General features: G+C 42.2%; 1 protein-coding gene across 5 annotated transcripts in view; it reads left to right on the top strand.

The window, feature by feature from the left end:
- Positions 1-1357: 1357 nt before the first annotated feature.
- The window catches only part of FBXL17 (F-box and leucine rich repeat protein 17), a 469629-nt gene continuing 447472 nt past the window's right edge, over positions 1358-23514 (top strand). For 2 of the 5 annotated variants that reach the window (XM_072140442.1, XM_072140433.1), the window contains exons 1-4: positions 1358-2853; positions 3991-4113; positions 8802-9059; positions 13478-13609. In XM_072140442.1, coding sequence (XP_071996543.1) covers positions 1519-2853; positions 3991-4113; positions 8802-9059; positions 13478-13609 — 1848 coding nt within the window. In that variant the 5' untranslated portion in view covers positions 1358-1518. The remainder of the gene's footprint in view (positions 2854-3990; positions 4114-8801; positions 9060-13477; positions 13610-23514) is intronic. The other 3 variants (XM_072140425.1, XM_072140416.1, XM_072140407.1) reach the window with 2 other exon arrangements.

The following is a 23514-nucleotide window of genomic DNA, read 5'->3' as shown; positions in this document are numbered from 1 at the left end:
GATCCATTACCCATGCACTTGAAGAGATTGAAGGACTGTCCAGGGAACTCAAGAGAAACTCTGGGGTGGACACTTTGTCCTTCACTTTGTAGTTGGGGGATTGGAAGGGTTTCCTTTAAGTGGGGGTGATATTGGGGATTGTGATTTTGCTCTTGTCACTTATTACGTGTTGTGTGGTCCTCCTCATCAAGTCCACCATGTCCCAGATGGCCGTCCAGGTGGTAAGAACCATGACAGGAGAAGTGCCGGTGTGGAGGATACCATCTTGTTGAAGAACCAGCTTGTTAATAAACCCATAAACTATGGAAACACAATTATGTGATTTGAGTGTGCAGGCCTGTAACCCCCGAGTGACTGGCCTCCGGGGGGATCTGGTGAAGAGTTAACAAAGTCCAGCAGGTAAGGGCTTAGCCTACCTGTATGTACCTGGAGTTTGAGGAGGTCACCCTGGACAACAGTTACAGGCCATGCAAAGCTCAAAAGGGGGGAAATGTTAAAGATATTACTCTGGACTCAGACGCCATCTTACATATTGTCGGACATTTTAAAGATTCAGCATTATTTTACATTACTTTGTGTAGTGATAACTAAGTTTGGGTGTTTCCCTCTTGTAACAAAGACTTAGTGCTCACTAGCACCACCTAGTGGAAGGTATCCAGGTGGACATCTGGACATTTGGTTTATGTGAAGTTTCAGTCTTTGCATGTAGCCAATAGTATTAGACTCCTTTGTGTGCTTACATCCAATAGTGTTACATTTCCTGGGTGAGAACACCCAATTATAGTTGTTGCTTTCCTACTTACACGCCTTATGTAAAGTACCTTATGGTTTTCTATAAATGTCGGTCCCTCAATAAAACTTATCAGTCTTGTTGCTAACTTCCTGCAAGGACAGGTCTTGTCTTTTCATTCAAGTTAGTCAATTCCAGCGCTGGACACAGACTCATTTAATTTGAAAGTCACCTTACAATGATTAGGGGTTTGAGCCCCAGATATAAATCTATAAGATCCCGAAGTAGTAGCACATTACACCTGTATATTATTCATAGCTGTAACACAGGACAGCACTTGAGGGGCTTTTTAAAGTGCGGTCCAACTGTTTTCAGACTGTAGCGTTTTATAAACTGTATGTCACTTTTGACAGAATGTAATGTTATTCTGGACCGACAGGGGGCACTCTGCGTAGTTTGCATGGCTGTGTTTATCATAGATGTGTCCAAGCAGTTCTGGAATACAGATGGCAGCGACATCTTTACAGAGGGCAAAATGAATAGAGAGAACAGCTTTACCAGTAACAAGTATGGCCGCAGAATTCCTCTTCTGACAGTGCGTAACGTGCGGTGGTACGTAACCCGACGTGCTTGTGTCGGCCAATAGCTGCATCCCAATACTGAGTGACGCCTTGTGTTGTGATGACGTCAGAACGGCGGTAGCGGGGAAAGCATTAGAGTGTGTGACAGTGAGTGAGAGCCGGGACAGTGCCCGCTCTAGAGTCTTCTCCTCCGCTCGTCCGTCATTTATGGGCGGCTTCCTCTGTAAGCAGCGCCGCGGCCTCACAGCAGCCAGAGCCCAGAGGAGGAAGAAGCTGCAGCAGCAGCGGGGGGACTGCCTGCTCCGCGCCCCGTGCATGCTGTGCTTCCTACTGCGGGAGCCGGTGCCCCCTGCCCAGGACTGTGCCAGCCTACAGCTGAGGAATAGCCTGCCCGCAGACATGGTGTGCAAGCGCAAGACCAGCGGAGACAACCAGCAGCCGGGCACCCCCTGCAAGCAGCCCCGCTGTTCTACCGAGGACAGCACAGCCACCAGTGCTGCAGGAGATCATGGGCACCCCAGCACCCAGCATCACCAGGGCATCACACCCACTAGTGCTGGAGGGCACTGCCACCTTCCAACAGCAGGAGATCATGGGCACCCCAGCACTCAACATCACCAGGGCATCACACCATCTAGTGCTGGAGGGCAATGCCACCCCCAGACTGCAGGAGATCATGGGCACCCCAGCACCCAGCATCACCAGGGCATCACACCCACTAGTGCTGGAGGGCACTGCCACCCCCAGACTCCAGGAGATCTTGGACACCCCAGCACCCAGCATCACCAGTGCATCATACCCACTAGTGCTGGAGGGCACTGCCACCCCCCGACTGCAGGAGATCATGGGCACCCCAGCACCCAGCATCACCAGGGCATCATACCCACTAGTGCTGGAGGGCACTGCCACCCCCCGACTGCAGGAGATCATGGGCACCCTAGCACCCAACATCACCAGGGCATCACACCCACTAGTGCTGGAGGGCACTGCCACCCCCTGACTGCAGGAGATCATGGGCACCCCAGCACCCAACATCACCAGGGCATCACACCCACTAGTGCTGGATCGCACACCTACCCCTCTTCTGCAGGAGATCATGGGCACCCCAGCACCCAGCATCACCAGGGAATTACACCCACTAGTGCTGGAGGGCACAGCTACCCTTCTGCTGCAGGAGATTGTGGACACCCCAGCACCCACCATCACCAGGGCATAACACCCACTATTGCTGCAGATCTTGACCGGACACATCCCTCTCCTGGAGGTCACACTTTCCCCTCTCCTGCGGAAGATCAAGGGGCCTTGGACCTGAGGGACTGGGCTCACCAGCCTTCATTGAATCCAGTACTGGAATACGCTAAGAAAGATGGCAGGCCACTGCCAGAGGACCATCCCCAGCTGCCCACTAGTGAGACCGGTGGCTCCTCCATGTTTTCTTCCCAGGATCAGCTGCACACTCTCGGAGAAAATTATTCTGACCCGCAGAAAATGGAGGATGAGCAGCTAAATATTAACCAGCTGCCTCCATCCCTATTGCTGAAGGTGAGGAGGGCTCTCATGCCCGCAGAGATGCCATTACTACAATAGTACAAATGTATAACGTGTTCTACCCCTTCCCCACATACAAATAAATTGTCTCCTGGTGATTTGCAGTGTTATAGCCGAGGGACCATTATGTATCCCAAGCCTGGTGCAACCAAATCCAAGCCAAGTAGAGGAACTAGAAATGAGCTGTCCAGTTGGCTCTGTAAACCTCTAATGAATGAGCCTGGTGTATATCTTGCATGAGGATGACCCCAAATAGTTGGCATAGATCCTTCTCCCTATTCCATTGTGCCACTTCCACATCCCTCCCCAGTATTCTCAATATGAACGGCCCTACATTAGTTATGTCCACTTTAGAAAAACTCTTTTATGTTTCCGTGTTTAGAGGAGGGTCGTCTGTTTTGGAAAACCTTAGGCTTCTTGCACATGAATGAGATAATTATTGGCTGTGAAAAACTGATATCTTCTACTGTGTTTTTTTTTTCCCCTGCTGATTTGTATCAGTCCTGCATCGGTTTTTCATGGCTCCTCATAAACTATAGTCAGATCCATGATGAAAGACTAGTACACGGTCTGCTAAAATAATGGATACTGATCCGATACAGAGTATTGCATTTAGTCTGCCATGCGCTGCTGGCCTTAGTGGTTTTGCTATTTAGAGACCGCCGTATGCTTCTGACTCCATGTTGTGCTGTAACAGCCAGTTGTCTCCCCTTTCCTCCACAATCAGATGTTGATGGCCTAATAAAAGGCATTAAAGGTCCTTAGCCTACACCTATAGTACAAACTCATTTCCATTGACCCGTCCTGTGGTAATCCACCCTTAGTGCTGATGCCAGCGTCTGAACAGCTGGTATAGAGGGGTTATTTTCATGAACAGGATGTGACCCTCCGAGCTGTTCTCTGGAGTGTAGCTCCACGTGGTGCATTTCTGCAGAAAGATGTGGGGAACAGATTCTGATGCTTTGTCTTGATCATGAAACTAAATCTACCTCCACAGAGATGTATACACTTGCCATTATATAGGTTACAGCTATGACATGTTCTTCAAAAGATGAGCTTTTTTTTTACACATTCTGTATAACATTGCATAAAACACAGGAAGTTTTAAAAATTCCTGTTTTTTCTTTTCAGATTTTTTCTCACCTGTCGCTGAATAAGCGTTGCCTCTGTGTCTCTCTGGTCTGTAAATATTGGCGGGATCTCTGCTTAGACTTTCAGTTCTGGAAGCATCTGGACCTCAGCAGTCGTTGCCAGGTACCACAGTTTCTATTGTAAATGTACAAATTCTCTGAAGCGCCCAATTCTATCAGTGATTTTATTTTGCAGGTGAAATCATGAAGTTGTCTTCATTTTCACATTTTGCGATCATGGTTTGTTTTTGTTTTTGCAGCAATTGAAATTGTAGCAAAAGTCACAACATGACCGCAACTTGTGAATGAACTCGCTTATAATTTGCTTTGAAGGACATTTGCTGTAGTATCATTGGTCACTGGTCATTCCTGCACCTCTTATGTAGTCGCTGATGGTATAGCAAATATTCAGTGGAATTGTAATTGATAGCTGGACAGTCCTAAGCGTCTCCAAATTTAGGTTGTTAGGAGTCTACCTGACATTGTTGGGTACTTGGATATCTGTGTAACCATAACTTAGTGTGTGTTTAGTAGGAGCAGGACTAATGTACATTAAAGGATTTTAGCTGGACTTGAAACACTGTGTGAGCTCTCACATCACAGCCACCCCCCCCCCCCCCCCCTGCTCTGAGTAAGAGCAGTATCAGGTTGCTGGTCGCATATTGCAGCGAGTGAAGCATCTGGGGAGTGGTGTGAAGTTAAAGATCAGCGGTGTGAGGACACATCCTTGGTGCTCCAAGTCCAGCTATAATCCTAGAATGGTCCAAACTGTTGATGGACTCCATTTATGGTGCTATATAGAGCATGACTCTAGAACTTGATGTAAGAGGTATAGGACAGGCAGTGATGTCTACAATCTTTGATGTGATTGTCCCATAACCCTATCATTACTTCTAAACAGAGATAAAAAATAAACTTTCTGTTATGTTAGAGAATTTTGATTTGTGGAGATGAATGCAAGGGACTTAGGAGCAGGTCACATATCACTTAGGTCTTCCTTTATTTCCTTCAGTTATTGGCAGCAGAGGTCGCATTAACTTTTTCAAGGCAGAGTAAAAATACTCCTCTTGGCATTTTGGAGGAGTATTTTTAGCCGACAAGGAGTACACACCATAGAAACACATTGGTTATTGTCCCAAGGCCCGTCCTCGTACGCTAGTGCTGCGTTTGTAAATGCAGTGCTAGCAGTATGTGTGACCGCACCCTTACACATCACATGTGTTTCAGCTGAAACACGTATGTGATCGCACAAAGCTTGACTAGAGTTTCTAAACACAAGTCAACTGGAATGCGTAAAAGCAGCTTAAATTGTATTACCTTTACCCTGTAACCATATAACTGATAGTGATGCAATAGTAAACATGGGCAGGCGGGCTATCCTTGTCGTTAATGGTTGTCACTTTTTCTACTTTTTTTTTTTTTGCCGAATTTTTTGTGGAGTAGGGGAGCATGTGCGGCACATTTACTAAGAACAGTGCAGTCTGTACTATGTGCAGATGCCTGTGTAATGTGCAGAAGGCACAGGGTACAGGATTTCTGACGCATGTTCTTCGTGAATCTGGTGCCACCAGCACTTCCTCAACACAGTGCACCACTTTTTTTTCTGGTGCACCTGATGATAAATCTGGCGCCCCGTTCAGTGCAGAAATTTGTGTCGTGTGAAGACTAGTGCAGCGCGGCACAAAACAGCAGCGTGCAACACTAATGTGGCATAGACACTTGTTAAATACCTGCACAAGCAATTTGCACCTAATAGAATGTGCGAAGTTAGACAGAAAACTGGTTCATTGCCCTTCGTAAATGTGCCCCAGTATATTTACACAAACGCACATACCTGCTTACACATATATGAAGTGTTGTGTACAAAATAAATACATAAGATATTTTGACATGTGTTCTCCCTGTTGTACATGTCATACATGTAAAGGAGGATGGCAGAGATAAATAACATGATAGATGAATGACAGGACACAGGGCTCTGGGGCTTACCAGATGCAGTTATTGACCTTCTATTGCAATGCATTGGCCTCTGTGCCCTGCAGTCCTATCACCAGAGCTGGCAGTGCCCCTGGGGACGAGAAGGGCAGCTGAGGGAGCGTCTGCACAACTTGTTGTTGCTCCTCTGCCATGATGATCGCCGATGCTGGGCTCAGTGTGTGAGGGAGGGGTAGAAGCAGGACTACGGACGCGGCTCTGCACACTTGGCCTTTACCCCGACCTCCAGTAAATCACCTCCCGTGGCTGTAGGGACATGACGGCGGCAGCTTGTCCGGGGGAGGGGGGGAAAGGAAGGCAGCTAGTGCAGCAGCGGCGTGGAGCAGGGTTTGCTTGGGCTGGAGGACAGTACAGGGCCAGGTGATAGGAGCAGGATGGGAGCTGGCAAATAGCTTTATTTTACCTGGTTCTGCAGTACTGTGGAGCAGAGGAGCGTGTGTAGCTAAAGTCTGTCAGCCGCACAAACTAATGAAACATGTGCAGACTCCAGTGTACTAGTAATATACACACAAGCACTCGGGCCTGTACGCAGTCACCCCCTGTGGCAGTGTCCAGCGACAGGGATGTCAGACTCAGGTTGTCAGTAATGTCCGGACCAGACACCGCACAGTAATCTTTGGACCCTGTGAAGATTCCCCCCGTCACCCTCTCCCTCATATCCCCGAGGTTTACACTTACTGGAAGGAAGTTATGGGGATCCCGCCCAGCACCCGCCGGGTCTCCCATGCAGAGCCTGACTAATCCATCCGCGACACTATGCTGTTGGGAGATACACAGACTCGACCGATCTACCGGCGATACTTTACAGCCAATAACAAAGCCCCTTACATGCCGCTTAATTCTGGCAGCGTAAAGGAGCTTTGCTATTGGTCTTGTGCTGAGCAGTGCCCGCGCGCTGCGATCACAGTGATACTCTCCTCTACGACTGCAGTGCGCTACACTGCTTATCCAGCACCTTACAGGGGGATAATTGCCAAGCGTACTTTTACGCTTGGCAATTATTCTGGGGAGTAATGGCGCCTCATCATGCGTCTATGACGCTTGGTGAGGCGTTAATGCGACCTCTGATTGGCAGCCAAATCTAGTTAAACACACAAAACAGGTGGAATTCTTTCCCGTGACTACACAGCGGTAGGGATATAATGGAAAGACTTGTCCTTGTTGTGTGTGTGACTTCTACCGGCTTTGGCTCAAAATAACTAAAGGAAATATAACAGAGATGTGAACTGGACCTTAGGACCATGTTTGACTGCATTGTCTGCAGCCGAGATCACTTATGTGTATGGAACTTATTCCAGATTCAGAGCTACTGTTATGTTGATGCAGTTAATTACAGCTGGTAAACTGTGATGAAGAATGACTGTGTATAAAGCTAGGGACATTTTTTTCTCCCATTGCTAAAACAGCTTAAAGAGGACCTGTCACCCATAACAAAAGCACATGGAGCTGCTTACTAAAGTAAGCAGCTCCTAGCGCCATCTCCGATGCAGCAGTGTTGCACTGCTGGCTTTATTGGAAACCTCTGATAACTCTAGCAAACACTGCTGCTCAAAGCCACATCATGCTTTGCAGTCACCGCCGGCCTATGGAGTGGGGTTTGAGAACGGTCCAGCATTTCTAGTGTCAATACCTGCAGTGGTTTCCGATAACTCTAGCAGTGTAACACTGCTGCATCTGTTGTAGCACTAGGAGTTGCTTACTTTAGTAAGTATTAGGGTGGTTGTATCCAAGGACAACTATCTAGTTTCTACAGGACAATATGGCTTCTCTGTCTTCACACAGGTGCATTTTTTAATAACATGCAATTGAAAAATGTACATGTATGCTATGTGAACTGAATTAATGTTTATACCCAGATGGAAATGCCCTTTTTAAGAAGTTGAATGAGATAGTGGAGCACATTATTTTCTCCCCATGTTCCCTAATATCCTGCCTTGATCGTGATTAACACTATCATGTACATTACATAAACCCTGTATGACTCCCCTAAATGTCGGAAATATTCATATTGAGATACTTATATATGATGCATTTAGAGAACTTAAAATTAGGTAACAGTTGAGGGATTTCGCATATAGCAGCTTTGGTGCTCCTGAGGTTGGCCACAATATGTTTGCTGCAGTTTTCTGATTTATAGAATTCTGCTGGAAAACGTTGCATCAACTGTGAAATACATGACTTTCACTGCCCATCTCTTCAATTATCATACATATATGGCTGGAAATTTTTTTTTTTTTTCGGTTTTATGTTTTTGTTTTTTTTTATTCAAGTGATATTTGGACCTTTTGTCTTTATACAATCTCATCTACATGTGTAATGTTTGCTGTATTGATAAAGAAATGATGTTGAATGAGTTGAAAAGTGATCATTACAGGATAGGAAGTTTTGGCTGCAGTGAAAACCAGTGATTTATGTTTTTTTTTTTTTTAAATATAGGTTGAAGAGGAGAATAAAATCATTGACATTTCTCAACAGTGTTTTTTTTTTAATTTAAACTTTTTTAAAGCAATTTTCTTTTTTTGTTTATAGTTGTATATTTTATCTTTCTGGAAAACCACACAATTTCTTTCATGAATATCAATAGATATGGTTTCTAGTTTTAGGTTTGTAAATGAAACCCATTTTGCATACCTGCATTTCCTTGGTGCTATCCTAATCATAGATATAGTTCTGTCCAGTCCAGGCGATGCTCTGAAAAGTAGCCAGCCTGGACTCCAGCCTCTTACATTGCAGAACAATACCAGAAGGATTTGTGTTGCTGCTGATGTACATAAATCACAAATAGTCAGTAACAAATGCAATCTGCTTAATTTCCAGGTGAAAGATGATACATTAGAAAAAATTTCTTCCCGATTCCGGAACATTTCAGAGCTCAACATTTCTGACTGTCTAAATGTGACGGATGCTGGGGTTGGGGTGATGGCAGCCAGATGCCCTGGCCTGGTGAAGTATACTGGCTACCGGTGCAAGCAGCTGTCTGACTCTTCTCTCATCGCGTTGGCCACACATTGTACATCTCTTCAAAAAGTTCATGTTGGAAACCAGGACCGGCTCAGCGATGAAGCCATCAAACAGGTAGGTTTTATGACAGAGAACTATGGCTGGTAGAATAATGATTAATGATAAATGTCTTTTCACCTCCCAGGAGGTTCCTAAAATGTAACCTTTATTTTGTCAGAATAAAATCAACAACATGTATTTAATAGATGTAGTACAAACACACACACAACTACTTTGGAGAGGATGTGTATCTTGAGTGTAAGGAAACATCAATGTTTTTTTATGGCTGAACTGGAAGATGCTTACAGTACCTTTCTACATAAACCACAAAACCCATGATCTACCCCCATTACATTGATGACGTTGTAATCATCAGGAGGAGGTCCTAATTCAATTTTTATGAGGGTTACAACAACGTTCCCCCCACAATCAGTCTGAAAGTAAAGGAAATCTACCACTTTGGAAACCGGCGTTATTAGCCAAACATACATTTAGACAGGTGTTGTAAAGCTGATGCTGGTTCAGGTCTTGTGAAGGTCAGGAAGGGAGCAGTTTTTGTGTAGAAAAGCATTTTTCAAATTATGCTAATGCATTTTTGGCGCTCAGCGATCCACTATTATCATAATTATGCACGCCTGATGCAGCATTGCCTGCCCTACCTTTCTCCCTCCTAAGAGCCGGTGACGTCACCTATTCCTGGTTTGGTGGGCATAGCAACCAGCGAGGCTTTTCAGTGCTGCCCACCGCTATGGTACGTGATCTCACGAGAACTCATCGACGTCACTGGTTCTTGGAAGAGAGAAAGAAGGGTGGGCAAGGCTGCCTGATGCAGTCTGTGGGAGTGCATAATTATGTTAGCAGGGGATCGCTGAGTGTCCTGTGCTCCGAACACAGGAGAGCCGAAGACAGCTTTACAACACCTATCTAAAGGTATATCTGGCTAATAACGCCGGTTTCCAAGTGGTAGATTTCATTTAAGCCATTCAGGCAATGAAATACCACAAACTAACAGACAGAGCAAATGGCCAAAAAAATATTTTTGTATACACCTGGGCTGACTAGAAGGATGTATAATTATCCAATAATTGGCATTCTACCATCCATAAGTATAGAAAACAAGTTTGTGTTAAAGGATTGCAAAGTGGGTATTGGATGTACCTGTAATACTTTTTTTTATACTTATGGATGGTAGAATGCCAATTATTGGATAATTATACATCCTTCTAGTCAGCCCAGGTGTATACAAAAAAAAAAAAATTGCCCATTTGATTTCTGTATAGTGAGCCCCATTATTATTATACTGGTACTAGGGAAGGGATACCTAGTTTCATCACCAGCGGCAGACATATCAATAAATACAAATCCACTGTATTCACTCACATTGGGGAGCGCCTATGATCAATGTTTTTCTTGTAACAGACTGAACATCCTAGCTGACAAGTAACAGCTAACACACAAGACAATCCATAATATACAGCTATGCTATACACTACAACTACTCAGACAAGACAGACCTGGAAAAACTAAAGTTAGGTTACCGAGCAAAGATGACCGATAATAGAATAATGAAAGCAACAGCTCTCAGGAGGAGGCCCGAGTACCCCTAGTGACTTACAGCCCACGACGGGAGATCCCACGTAATATTGCCAGGAGACTCCAACCCGTTTTTCTATAATGTATGGTTTATAGTAATAGACTTCTCATATGGAAAGTGACATATTATTGCCCTCTCTTGGCGATCAGTGGGATGGCGTAGATAAATGGGAAAACACCCGCAATCGTTGCTGGCACTGATCGCAGGTGTTACCGGTAAGCCTTTGCTGCAATATGTAGCAAAGACTTACCGGCTATGGAGAGGGCTCGACCCATGAGCCCTCTCCATGCACCCGCATCGGCAAGTGACGTAGTATTACATCACCTGTCGGTAAGGGGTTAACATCCAGTCTGACAGAAATGTGTGGTACGCCCCATGTGAAAGTTGCATCAAAAATAAGAAGGTGGCTCCTCCGAATTTGAATATTTTTATAACCTTATTTTCTGGCTCTGACGGAGGCCCTTGAGGAACCTATAATAAAAATATACTCCTCTTTATTAACGTACATACATATACTGAAAATTATACATGATATTTTAAAAAAAAACAATGAATTACAGTAACAAATGCAGATCTGCAGTGGTGATACGCAGACAAAGGCAGTCATACCCAGACATAAACTAGGGATATGTAATAAGTAATTCAAAAGAAGGACTGGTTGGGATGTAATGACAATGCCTCCCAAGATGTAATAGACTGATGGTCGTCTGAATGTAGCTTAAAATCTATTAAAACCTTTATAAATTTGGTATCTCCATGATCGTACCGACCCAAGGAATAAAGTACAGGTGTCAATTGGACCCTGCTTCCCAGTCCTGCTTCCCAGTACACAGCCTGTAATATTAGATGCAACCGCTGAAAAGTACAATTTGTTACATAGGAAATAAGCCCACACACAGCTCTGGACATGGAGAATTTATAGATGTTTAAAGGTGAGGAGTAAAAAATGGAAACCTACAAAAAAGAGGCAAGTCGTTAAGGGGTTAAATACTCTTATTTGTAAAATAATACAATTTTCTAATGTACAATGTATGATGAAGCCTTTCAAATAAGTGTCCTATTTAAGAATCTTTAAAATGACTTCCGGGATAGTTATCTGTAGATAGTTATAATTTGTGTAAGAGCCGAGGGCCGGGCCCGCAGGTTCAGCAGGTACACGATGCCACACAGATAAACAGGCTTTTAAATTCCCAGGATAATGTTTACTGAGTAACAAAAGGAAGTGAGACCTGAGGAAATGTGCAACAATGTATAACGGAAAGGAATTACAGAGAAATATTGAACAGTGTATTACAACAAACCTCTAGTCCCCACAGTTAATTGAAGTGGTGATAGATAAGAGTCCTTCAAGAACACATCTTCTGTATCGGTGCCTTGTTGGGGGTGCACCTTAATTATTGCGCTATGTTAGGTGAAATCCACAGGTAATTGCTGTCTTCTCCTCAGACCACAGATATAGGCCTTGCTCCAGCTCTTCACTTAAAGTGTCATTCTCGTCTGGGCGTTCACATTCAGTTTCATTAATCTGCCATATATAAACATTTCTTCAATTAGATTTTTATTTAAAAAATTACCTGTGTGAAGATAATTTCTCATAAATGTAGTGATATGGTCCCATAACAAAGACTGTGTCCTTGGATACTGCCACCTCTGCTGGAGTGATTACCCAAAGAAACAGAAGGTTTTTGTATATGAAATGTCCGGGAGTTACTGTAGGTCCCACAGCCGTCCTGTGGTAATGATCGCTGAATCCAGGGGGTCAGGCAGGGCTCAATAGCGCATGTCTGGCCACTGCTACCAAAATGTGAGGTGGTTGTATCCGAGGAAGATATCTCGTTTCTAAGGGACAACATGGCTACATTTATGAGAAATTATCTTCACACAAGAACATTTTTTTTTTAATAACATCGAATTGAAGAAATTTTTACATATGGCAAATTAATTAAATTAAATGTAAATGTCCAGATGGGAATACCCCTTTAAGACAGGCCTAGTTCTCTGGTCTTAAGGTGTCGGTGTAAAAGCCCCTGATGTTATTTGTATATCACTACGTGGTCCCTGTAGATGCGACCAGTTATACTTACAAGTCCTTGAGGTCTTTCTTTCATGTAGTCTCTGTGCCTAGAAGACTTCTGCCATCAGCTCAGACCTCCATCCAGCACACAGCCCCCTGCCCAGCACAGCATCCGCTATCCTTCCACCTGACTCTCCTTCACCAAACACCTGACTTCCTATTGTGATGATGCAACATTTTATTGTCAATGAAGGGCCTCAAAAGTAATCCCGGGGCACTGCCGGTCTTGTTGGGGTCCAAAATGTTCCAGTAATGTACCTACAATAATACTTTACAACCCAGAACAATACTTGTATTTACATACATTAGTACATGCACTGTACTTATGGCAGTTGGATACTTTGCTGCCACCTACTGACCAAAATTGGTTACTACAGATGTATAGCTTTACAACCATACATTTGCACTAGCTCTTCTACCCACAGAGTTGTGAATTAAAGGGGTTATGCGGTCCCCAAACCAAAAAGTCCAGGGTGTGATAAATACACCCCCTTCTCATACCAAAACAATGTTTTTCACTTAAATCATGTGTAAATCATTATTTTTACAATGGTTTACCACGCGGATCGCTGAGTGCGGACCACACGAGCGCGGCGAGCGCTGCAGAATGTGTACCTGTCGTTTCCCTGGAGATGGGTGCGTAGAAACCACGGCTGACCTTCTTATTTACAATCTAATTATCTGTAAAACCCACACGAATCACCAATAACATTGAATGAGTGTAGTCAGTGTTTGTAGGTAGTGGAGGACAATGTCTGCAGCCGTACAACCCCTTTAACGATTGTGTATGAATAATGTAATCTCATATCTAATGTTTGTCCACAGTTGGGTTCCAGGTGCAAGGATTTGAGAGATATTCATTTTGGACAGTGCTACAAGATCTCTGATGAAGGAATGATCAGTATAGCTGAAGGCTGTTCCAAACTTAAGAAAATTTACATGCAAGAAAACAAATTAGTAAGTACATGAAGCAGCTACAATTCATGTTTGCAGTTTGCATCACTTTTTTTATTTTTTTAAATTTTACAAATTTATGAATTTGTTGTCGCATTTTGAGCATGAGTCATTCACACAGTTTTCCAGTCAAAACCATGAGTGGAAGCAAATTGAATGGCAAATATCCTTAATGGGGTTTTGTGGTTTACCCTATTCTGCCTTACCCTTCTAGAGATGCTGTTCTCGGCTTCCCAGGTCAGAGCAGAACTGCCATGTGACCCTTGTAACCAATTAGTGACCTTTTTGTACACAGAATCAGGAACATGTCACCAGTGAACAAGTTACAAAATCCACTGCTGGTTATCGTCTCGTCATAGAGTCGGGACCTGCATCTATGCAACATTTCACTATATCCTATTCATATACCATACATGTCCATTTCATCATTTTAGTTAATGTCATTGCCAGGCTACTAAATAATTTAGAAAAAACTATATACGTCACTGATCGTCACTGACATTGGGCCAGGGACCAATCACAGCAGTCCCTGTCCGACTACCCCTGCGGTTGGTCAGTGAATACAGCCTGACCAATCCCAGTTCAAGAGAGAGGTTAGAGCTGGTTCCTGACTCTGATTCTGTCATATTTTGTGCCAGAAGTGACAGGATCAGAGACATGTACCAATACTCTGAATACACTCAGGGGATAGAGTGCCCCCTCACATCCAAATACCCCCCAAAACCCACTCCGACCCCTCCTGTTCCTTATCTTTATTCAGTTTGACAGCCGGAGCTGATGAGATATATATATATATATATATATATATATATATATATATATATATATATATAAAAGCAGATCTTGTACATTAAATAAACTTACACCTACACCTTCAGGGTTTCTATCTCTTCCTGCGCTGACGTTTCAGTTACTGTTTATTGTTTTGGCATAAAATTTAAAAAAAATAAAAAAACGACGGTAATAAAAAACAAAAAGAAATATATTGCTTCTAGTTTTATAGTTATATTATCAGTTTAGTACTGTAAGGGTACATTATTACATTAAGGTTGTATTCTGTGGATGACGCCTATGTCTACATGTATTCAGATACAGACACGTATTCAGATGGAGAACACTTTCTAATGTCCTCCTCTAGTGAGGCAAAGTAGGCAGAGTGAAGAGCAGTCAAGTGACCCAGGTTGGGAGCCCCCAACTATGTTTTCTCCCCAAATTCCAGCATTCAGTTCCAACCCAGGAATACCTTATATACTCGAGTATAAGCCTAGTTTTTCAGCACAAAAAATGTGCTGAAAAACCCAAACTCGGCTTATACTCGGCAAATAAATATATCTAAACTCATCTTTCCGGCGACCCCTGTATATCTTCTGTGCAATCTGTCCGGCAGCGGCGGCAGCCTATATACACTGGGGCGGGGTCTGGCAGGCTATATACACTGGGGCGGGGTCTGGCAGGCTATATACTGGGGAGGCTGTGACCAATGCATTTCCCACCCTCGGCTTATACTCGAGTCAATAGGTTTTCCCAGTATTTTGTGGTAAAATTAGGGGCCTCGGCTTATACTCGGATCGGCTTATACTCGAGTATATACGGTAAATATAACAGATGGGTACAAGAAACTTGATTTACAGAGGAATTTGTAGACCTGGTGGTTACACAGACAAATCTGTTTGCAGAACAGTTTCTTGCCAGTCACCCCACATCATATTATGCTATAAGCCAGAGATGGCACCCCACTAATGCCACAGAATGAAAAAAATTCTGGGGGCTCTTTCTTAATATGGGATTTGTTAAAAAGCCTAGCATACGGTCATATTGGTCCATTGATATTTTATACCAACGCTGATGACCATGCCCAAGACAGATTACATAAAATTAGGCCAGTAGTGACTCATTTTAATGAGAAATTTATGGAGGCTTACACCCCACAAAAAATATAAAACAAGTCACTGGTACTCTTTAGAGGTGGGCTAGGTATGGGATCAAAGTTTACAAGCTCTGTGAAAGTGAAAGCATATACACCTACAAAGGACTCCCAGATCTGTCCACCTGAGTGCCCCCATGTCCTAAACACATCTGGTAAAATTGTGTGGGATCTTGTATCTTCCCTGTTGGGTAAAGGCTATCACCTTTACATAGATAATTTCTTTACAAGTGTCCCTCTCTTTCAAAAATACGGAACAGTAAGGAGGAATCAAAGAGGCCTCCCAAAAAATCTGGTGGACCCTAAATTGAGACGGGTTGAAAGCAAGTCCTTGTGTCAGAGTAACATCATGCAGACAAAATATAAGGACAAGAGAGATGTGTTTGTCCTCACATCTATCCATGCAGATTACAGCACCCCTGTCTCCTTTAGAGGAACCAACGCCACAGTTGCATACAGGAGTACAGCCAACACATGGGAGGGTTTGATCTAGCCGATCAAATGCTACCGCCATATAATGCGATTCCCAAGTCCCACACTTGGAACAAAAAGGCTGCAGTGCATTTAGTGCAAACTGCATTATATAATTCTTTTATCATTTACCACAAGACCCGGCAACATGTAACATAATTGGCATACCAAGAACAAGTAATAAAGCAATTACTGTTCCCAGAGGGTGAAGAGGGTGCGAGCACATCCCATACTAGTCACGCCAGCAGAATTGTGCCGGGATAACATTTCCCATCCAAAATCCCCCCAACAGAAGAGATAAGACGGCCATACAAAAAATGCTGTGTGTGTTACAAGAAGGGAACGCGCAACAATACCGGTTATCAATGCGACACTTGCCCTGATAAGCCAGGGTTGTGCATCAAAGACTGTTTCCGCACTTGCCATACTTCCCTGGAATATTAATTTTATTGCTATTTCTTCATTTTTGTTATTTTTACATGATCCTGAACAAACATAACCAACATTTCATTGTAATGTTGGCCATTTATAAATTGATATTATAGCTAAAATTTTAAATCATTTTATTTCATTATACCCCTAGATCAGTGGTGGCGAACCTATGGCACTGGTGCCAGAGGTGGCACTCAGAGCCCTCTCTATGGGCACCCGCGCCCTCACCCGAGCACAGAGTTCGACAGACAGGACTCAAGGCCTCTTGTAGTCCCAGGCAGCCCAGAACACTCGAAGGAGTTACAATGATAATTCAAAACATCTTCTCCTCCTTTCTACTGTATTGGGGTCCTCAGGTGGTATTACAATTTAAACCTGTGACAGAGCAGGGAGTCATAAGTTACTGCTTAAATTGTCGCATTGGCACTTCACTAAAAATATGTGGGTTTTGGTTGTAGTTTGGGCACTCGGTGTCTAAAAGGTTTGCCATCACTGCCCTAGATGAATACAGAAGGAACAAGTGTTCTTCACAACATATGCAAATGGATTTTGTCTGGATTTCAATTTAATAACCACAAAAACTTTCATTATATCACTCGATGAATAATTTCTGCTTTCTGGGTGTTATTTTCAATAAGGTTCACTTATGGTGGTGTTACATTATTCAGTTAGCTCAAATCTACTATAAGTGTGGAATGGGGCCTACAAGTCACTATTGCTTTATCCTGGAAGCCTTGAAGGGGTGCAGTTTCCAAAATGGGGTCACTTATTGGGGTTTTTAACTGTTTCCATTCCCCAGAGTCTTTGTAAATGAATTATGGTGGCCTAAAACTCTTTCAGGAAAATCTACCCACTCATAACCAATTGGTGCTCGCTCTGTTCTGTGTCCTGCTATATGCCCTAAAAGCAGTTTACACCCACATGTGGGGTATTTCCGTGCTCAGGAGGAATTGTGCAATAAATTGGGGTGTGCTTTTTTTTCCTTCAACCCATTGTAAATTTGTAAATATCTTGCCTAAATCAGTATAATAGTGAAAAAAATATTTTTTAAAAATGTTACTTATATTTTGCTTTAATTCCTGTGAAACCCCGAAAGGAGTAACAAACTTTCTAAAAGTGGTTTTGATAAGCTGGATGGGGGCATTTCTGAGAATGGAGGGATTTGGGATGGTTTCCTATTGCAGTCTTTTAAAATAGTCCATAAACACGGTTTTCAAAATTTTTCCTAAAAATTGCTGTTACTATTGTAAGTCTGCTAACATCCTAGGAAAATTTTAAGAATGTTTACAAAGTTATTACTGTATAATGCAGAGCCATGGTAATTTTTTATTATTAAGTAATTTGGATGGTAAGATTTAAATTAGGAAAATTGCAGATTTATTTATTTTTTATTGCTACATTTCCCCTTTTTTCATAAACATAAATCATATCAACTAACATTTACCACTGACATAAAGCACAATCTCAAAATAACATAGATAAGTTATTATCAAACAAAATGATACATGTCAGGTCTGAAAAATAGGCAAGTATTTAGGAGGAGTTTGAATTCAGGGACATGATTCCCCAGATGCACCTAAAATGTAATTAATTCTTGTGGACATGGATGGGCCCCCCTCATCTCATTATCCTATTGTGGCCCATGTTATCTACCCCTCATGTTGTGGCCCCTCATCATCATGTGCTGTGGCCTCTCATCTTCCCCTCCATATTGTGTCCCCTCTCATCTTCCCCTCCATATTGTGGCCCCTCACCACAGCCTCAGCAGGGGAACAATGATGATGAAGAGAGCTAATGGCTCGCTGCACCATCCTGTTATTCAGCTCTATCTGTGCCCTCTACAGACACAGAGTTGAAGTCCCGACATGGTCGTTGGTGGCGGAGTCAGTGGCAGCTTTTTGGTAAGGCCAAAATACATTGAAGCCCACCGTTGCTTCCACCGAAACATTGGTGGGCCAGTCCGACCCTGCATGTATGAATCTGCTCAGCTCCTTCTGCTCTATAACATACTGCCTGCATATAGGACTCAATATACAATCTGCTCTATAACATGCTGTCTGCAGATTGCAATGTCAGATTATCTTGTCTAGACTTTGTCTATAAAATAATGACCATACTTAACAGGTCCCCTAGAAATGGACTATTGCCCTGTGTTACTGTGCAATCGCTTCAGAAGGTATTCACATGTTGCATTGTTGTCTTGCTTTTATTTTGGCTCTATATTGTTAAATGGTACTTGCACCTTGCACACTGTACTAAAAGGGGATAGCCACTTTACTTCATATTTTTTATAATGTGTGGGGGGCAGGAAATTGGATAATTTACCAATATACATCTATTGAAAGTTCTGCACCGCTTCTTGGTATGTAAAGTGAAGCCTCCTGTCCTTTACCTCATAAGCCAGACAATCCTGACCATTAAATGGCCACGGAATGAGGGTCATGTGATCTTATCTGTCCTTGGCTGCTTGCCTTTCGAGTATTCATGAATATAAGATTAAGGACCTGGAAATTAGATTGATCGTGGACAGTTGGAGATCTCATGACCCTCTATCTGCTGCCTGAAAATGGATAGGAATTTTTGGCTGAAGAGGTAAAAGACCTATCTGGAAACGGAAACCCACGCAAACACAGAGAGAACATACTAACTCTTTGAAGATGTTGACCCTGGGACTTGAACTCAGGTCCCCAGTGCTGCAAGGCTGCAGTGCTAACCACCGTTCACTTTACATAGCAAGACAACAGTACAGAACTTTTAATAGATGTATATTGGTAATACTCTCTCTCCCCCCAAGTAGTAAAGTGTATACGCTCCGGATGAATAAATATATCAATTCATGGGTCCTTTGTCAGGATAAACCCAAAATATAGTTTTCTATGTGTTGGTTTGTAACATCCGTGGTCGGTAAAAAAGTAAGTGAATTGCTTGTTTTTGTCCACTGGATGGCACTCTCTTAACGTTGCATTGTGATAAGCGCCCATAATATCTGATTTGTTAAATGTCCAATCTGTTACAACCTGTAGGTTTTCTAAAGATGTAAATCTCTGTAGAAGATTGTTTGCACTTCTCAGATACAAATATTATCCAGTATATACACAACAGAAATGACAGGTATTCAGTCTGAAAGTTATAAACATTCAGCAGAAAAGTGCTGAATATGTGACAGCGTGTTCCCAGAAATACTGCTCCTCTGGGTCTCTATTGCTGAATTATTGCTAATGAATATCCTTCATTATGATTGGGAAAATCCGTAGATAAAGTATCTGATTGTTTTTTGTAATTGGATTTTTTCTTTAGTTTATTTTAAAAAACTGTAAATTTATGTGAAGATCTACAGAGTCTGTGGACCATGAGATAAGTCTTTGAAATGAAAACCAATAATGACATAAAATGATACTTTCAGAAGATTGCAATTTAGTGCAATTTATGATGAAGCTGGAAATCTGGGCTTCTCAAGAGGTTTCACTGTGTGTGTATGTATTTATAACATACTGGGGCACATGTATCATTCACTGCTACTGTAGGCACACTTGTGTGTTCTGATGTATCTCTGTCTGATATAAGAAAGTGGTGGTAAATTTTTTTTTTTTTTTTATTTTTTGCGTAACCTTTTTTGGCATATTTTAAAACATGGGGAAAAAGTATCGGTCAGTTGTACTTCAATTTGCAAGTAAAAACTCTGATTTGTTCAAAAATGGAGGATGAAGAAGGCACAAATAAACAAAAAAAAACATCTCTCATGCAAAGATACATTACAGGTATACGGTAACGCACACACACATACTAGCGAACTTCTTAAGACCTTGGTGTAGGAGGAAAAAAAATGCACAAACATTTTAAAAAAAATCAAAAAATGTGCAAAAGGAAAATAAAGATACACGTCCCCCATTGTATGGATAAACCACTTTTCATGAGAACACATTGGTCCAGGTGTATTATTGTGCCTGCCAAAGATGTGTCTTTGGAGCTTGCCCATGTATTTGTTGTGTTCGTGCACCACAATTGTGTTGAGGTTTCATTTTGTCTGACACTTTTTAAAACTGCACCTAAAGGGGAGTGGTAGTGTGTCCCTAGTTTGTGCCACATTTATTACTGACTGGCGCATTAATTTTGATGCAAAACCATGTAGCAAAATGCACCAAGACAAAATAGGTTCAACTTTGTGCACATCCTAATAACAGACCAGATGAACTTAGAGCATGCGACACTATTACACAATATGGCGCAACTTGCACAAAGAAAGTGCAAACTAAAACTAAGCACATTGCATTAGTTTTTATGCATCTGGGCCAGTGTTTGAAAGTGAACCTTAGTGTTTGTCAAAAACCATTTAACATGAAAATCGCTCCTTGTGTTGAAAGGATTTCAAGGGCTGAACCTAAAATCAACAAACTGAATGGACATCCTGAGTTCAGGGATTGTACGTTCAGTCCTGTAAATCCTGCAAGCATTGCAGTGAGTTTTTCGGACTGAACTCTCTCATGGGCAGCAGGCTGAATATTTAGAAAGAACAATTAGAAAGAAATTGCTTTAGTAGTAAATAGTAAAAATTAAATAATAATCTGCTGTGCAGCCCAGGAGCTGGAACCACATGAGGCAAGTATACTGCAGGACACAGCAGGACGTTAAAGATTCCTGGTCCTGCTACTTTCCCCCTGAGTAGACCTCTGACTGTGGTGAAATGTGTGCTTTGGAGGATACACTGCTGCACAGCAAATTCTCCATTAACCCTTTAAGGATGCAGGGTTTTTCGCTCATTTCTCGCTCTCCACCTTCAAAAATCCATAACTTTTTCATTATTACGTCTACAGAGCTGTGTGTGGTCTTATTTTGTGCATAACAAATTTTACTTTCCTGTAATGTTATTTATTTTAACATGCCGTGTACTGCGAAGCTGGAAAAAAATTCCAAATGTGGACTTTGACTGTGTGCTCCAAATAACACCTCTACTTTATTCTTTGGTTCGCTACGATTGCGGTGATACCAAATTTATATAGGTTTTATTGCATTTTAATAAATTTTCAAAAATTAAAAGAATGTGTACAAAAAAGAAAAAAATTATTTTGCCAAATTCTGATGCTAATAACTTTTTCATACTTTGGGGTACGGAGCTAGGGAAGGGGTAATTTTTTGCGAAATGAGCCGATGTTTTCATTGCTACCATTTTGAGGTCTGTGCGACATTTTGATCACATTTTATTTCATTTTTTTATGTGATGTAAAAAGGTGTAAAAGTCGCATTTTGGACATTTGGGCGCCATTTCCTGTCTTGGAGGTCACCGCCGACCGTAACCGTTTTTATATTTTGGTAGATCGGGCATTTTGGGACGTGGCGATACCTAATGTGTCTGTGAGTTTTACTGTTTATTATCTTTTATTTCAGTTCTAGGGAAAGGGGGGTGATTTGAATTTTTTATATTTTTATTAATTTTTAAACATTTTTAACCTTAGATTATTAGCAGTAGGGGTGCAGAGCGTTAAGGGGTTAATATGATCTCACGAGCACAATTGGGCAGTATTACAGAAATTAGATAGTATGCAAAAACTACTTTGGTACGTTGCTTGTAACTTTGGATTCTATTATGATTGTTAACGTAGATACATGTACAGTGTATATTGCCAGGATTTTGTCATTAATAAACCGAACTGTGAATTGGGTAAAAACAAAGATTAGACATTTGGCATATAATGTACGTGTTGTTTCTATGAAGGCATCAGTGGAACAGTTGTGCATAGACATGTGACCTGTAAGCTCATTATAGCCCTGGTTACACAGGGGACATCGCTGCTTCATTACACAGGAATGTGCTGAGCTGTGAGGGATAAATCGGGAGCGGCCTGTATCACACAGTGGTACAGGTTGTCTCTGCACTTCTTATGGTCAGGATATGGCCTTGGCAATCAATACAATCAATACAGCTACAAGGTTATTGTCCATATCTTTCTTTGTGATACTTGCAGGACAGGCAGTCCCTGGATTGGGTACAAGAGAGGTTCTTTAGGTTTGTTCTTAAGTTGAATTTGTATGCAAGTCAGAACTAATTTTAGTTCCAGACAATTTTTTTTTTTTTTGTCTCTGTGACAAAAAGAGATCTTCACGTAAGGTCCGTCTATAACTTGTGGTTGTATGCAAGTCGGGTGTCCTTAAAGATGACCTGTTACCCATAATTTCGGCAGTAGTTTTTAATATAGCAAATTTTCACAATGCTGGAGCTATGTTATATTCCCTTCCATAATAAATCTAATATATAAATTAGATTTCACTTCCTATGTAGCCGCGGGCACGGTCGCGTGCATGGTGTGCCGAGCGCGTACCTCCCTGCGCCGAAGCAGCTTCGGCCATACAGTTTAAAAAGTGTTTTAAACCGCGATACTGCGGTTTAAAACACTAACAAAACTAAGCTCCGGCACCAGCTCACCCTGAACTGGTGCTCGGTAGTTCCCCCTTATACCTGCCACTTCAAGTGGTAGGTTTCCTTTAAAGGGAACCTGTCATCAGGAGCGCTTTTTCTGGCTCCCCCTTGTCCCCATAGAGGATAGTGTACGCATTGTCAAAGTTTTTATAACAGAAAAAAAAGTTAGATGAAAGTTTACCTTTCTGTATGCAGAGTTGTGTCCCCTGTCCAGTGAGAAGACTTGTATGAAGTCCTGGGGGTAAAGGGGCAGTGATGGGGGAGGATATATGGAGGACATCAGAGTTTTTTAAAAAAATTTGAACTCAATACATGACAGAGCCGTTTCCGAGAGTGGGGGGAAACAACTGTACTATATTTTAAAGCTCCATTGTAACAGTGACATAGGTAGTGGTCACAAATCTATATATTGCTAGATAGTGTCATAAAATATAAATACACTTAAATACATATAAATACACACATATGAGTACAGACCAAACATTTGGACACACCTTCTTTATTCAAGAGTTTTCTAAGTAAAGGACTAAGTAAAGAAAAACTAGTGGCCATCATTACTTTAAGAAATGAAGGCCAGTCAGATGGAAACATTTTGAAAACTGAAAGTGCAGTTGCAAAAACCATCCCACGTTCCAAAGAAACTGGCTGACATGAGGACCACCCCAGGAA

This window comes from Engystomops pustulosus, chromosome 1 (genome assembly GCF_040894005.1).
Source record: "Engystomops pustulosus chromosome 1, aEngPut4.maternal, whole genome shotgun sequence".
NCBI classification, from domain to species: Eukaryota; Metazoa; Chordata; class Amphibia; order Anura; family Leptodactylidae; genus Engystomops; species Engystomops pustulosus.
Note: the sequence above shows the minus strand (reverse complement) of the source record. Positions and strands in the feature narration are given on the sequence as shown.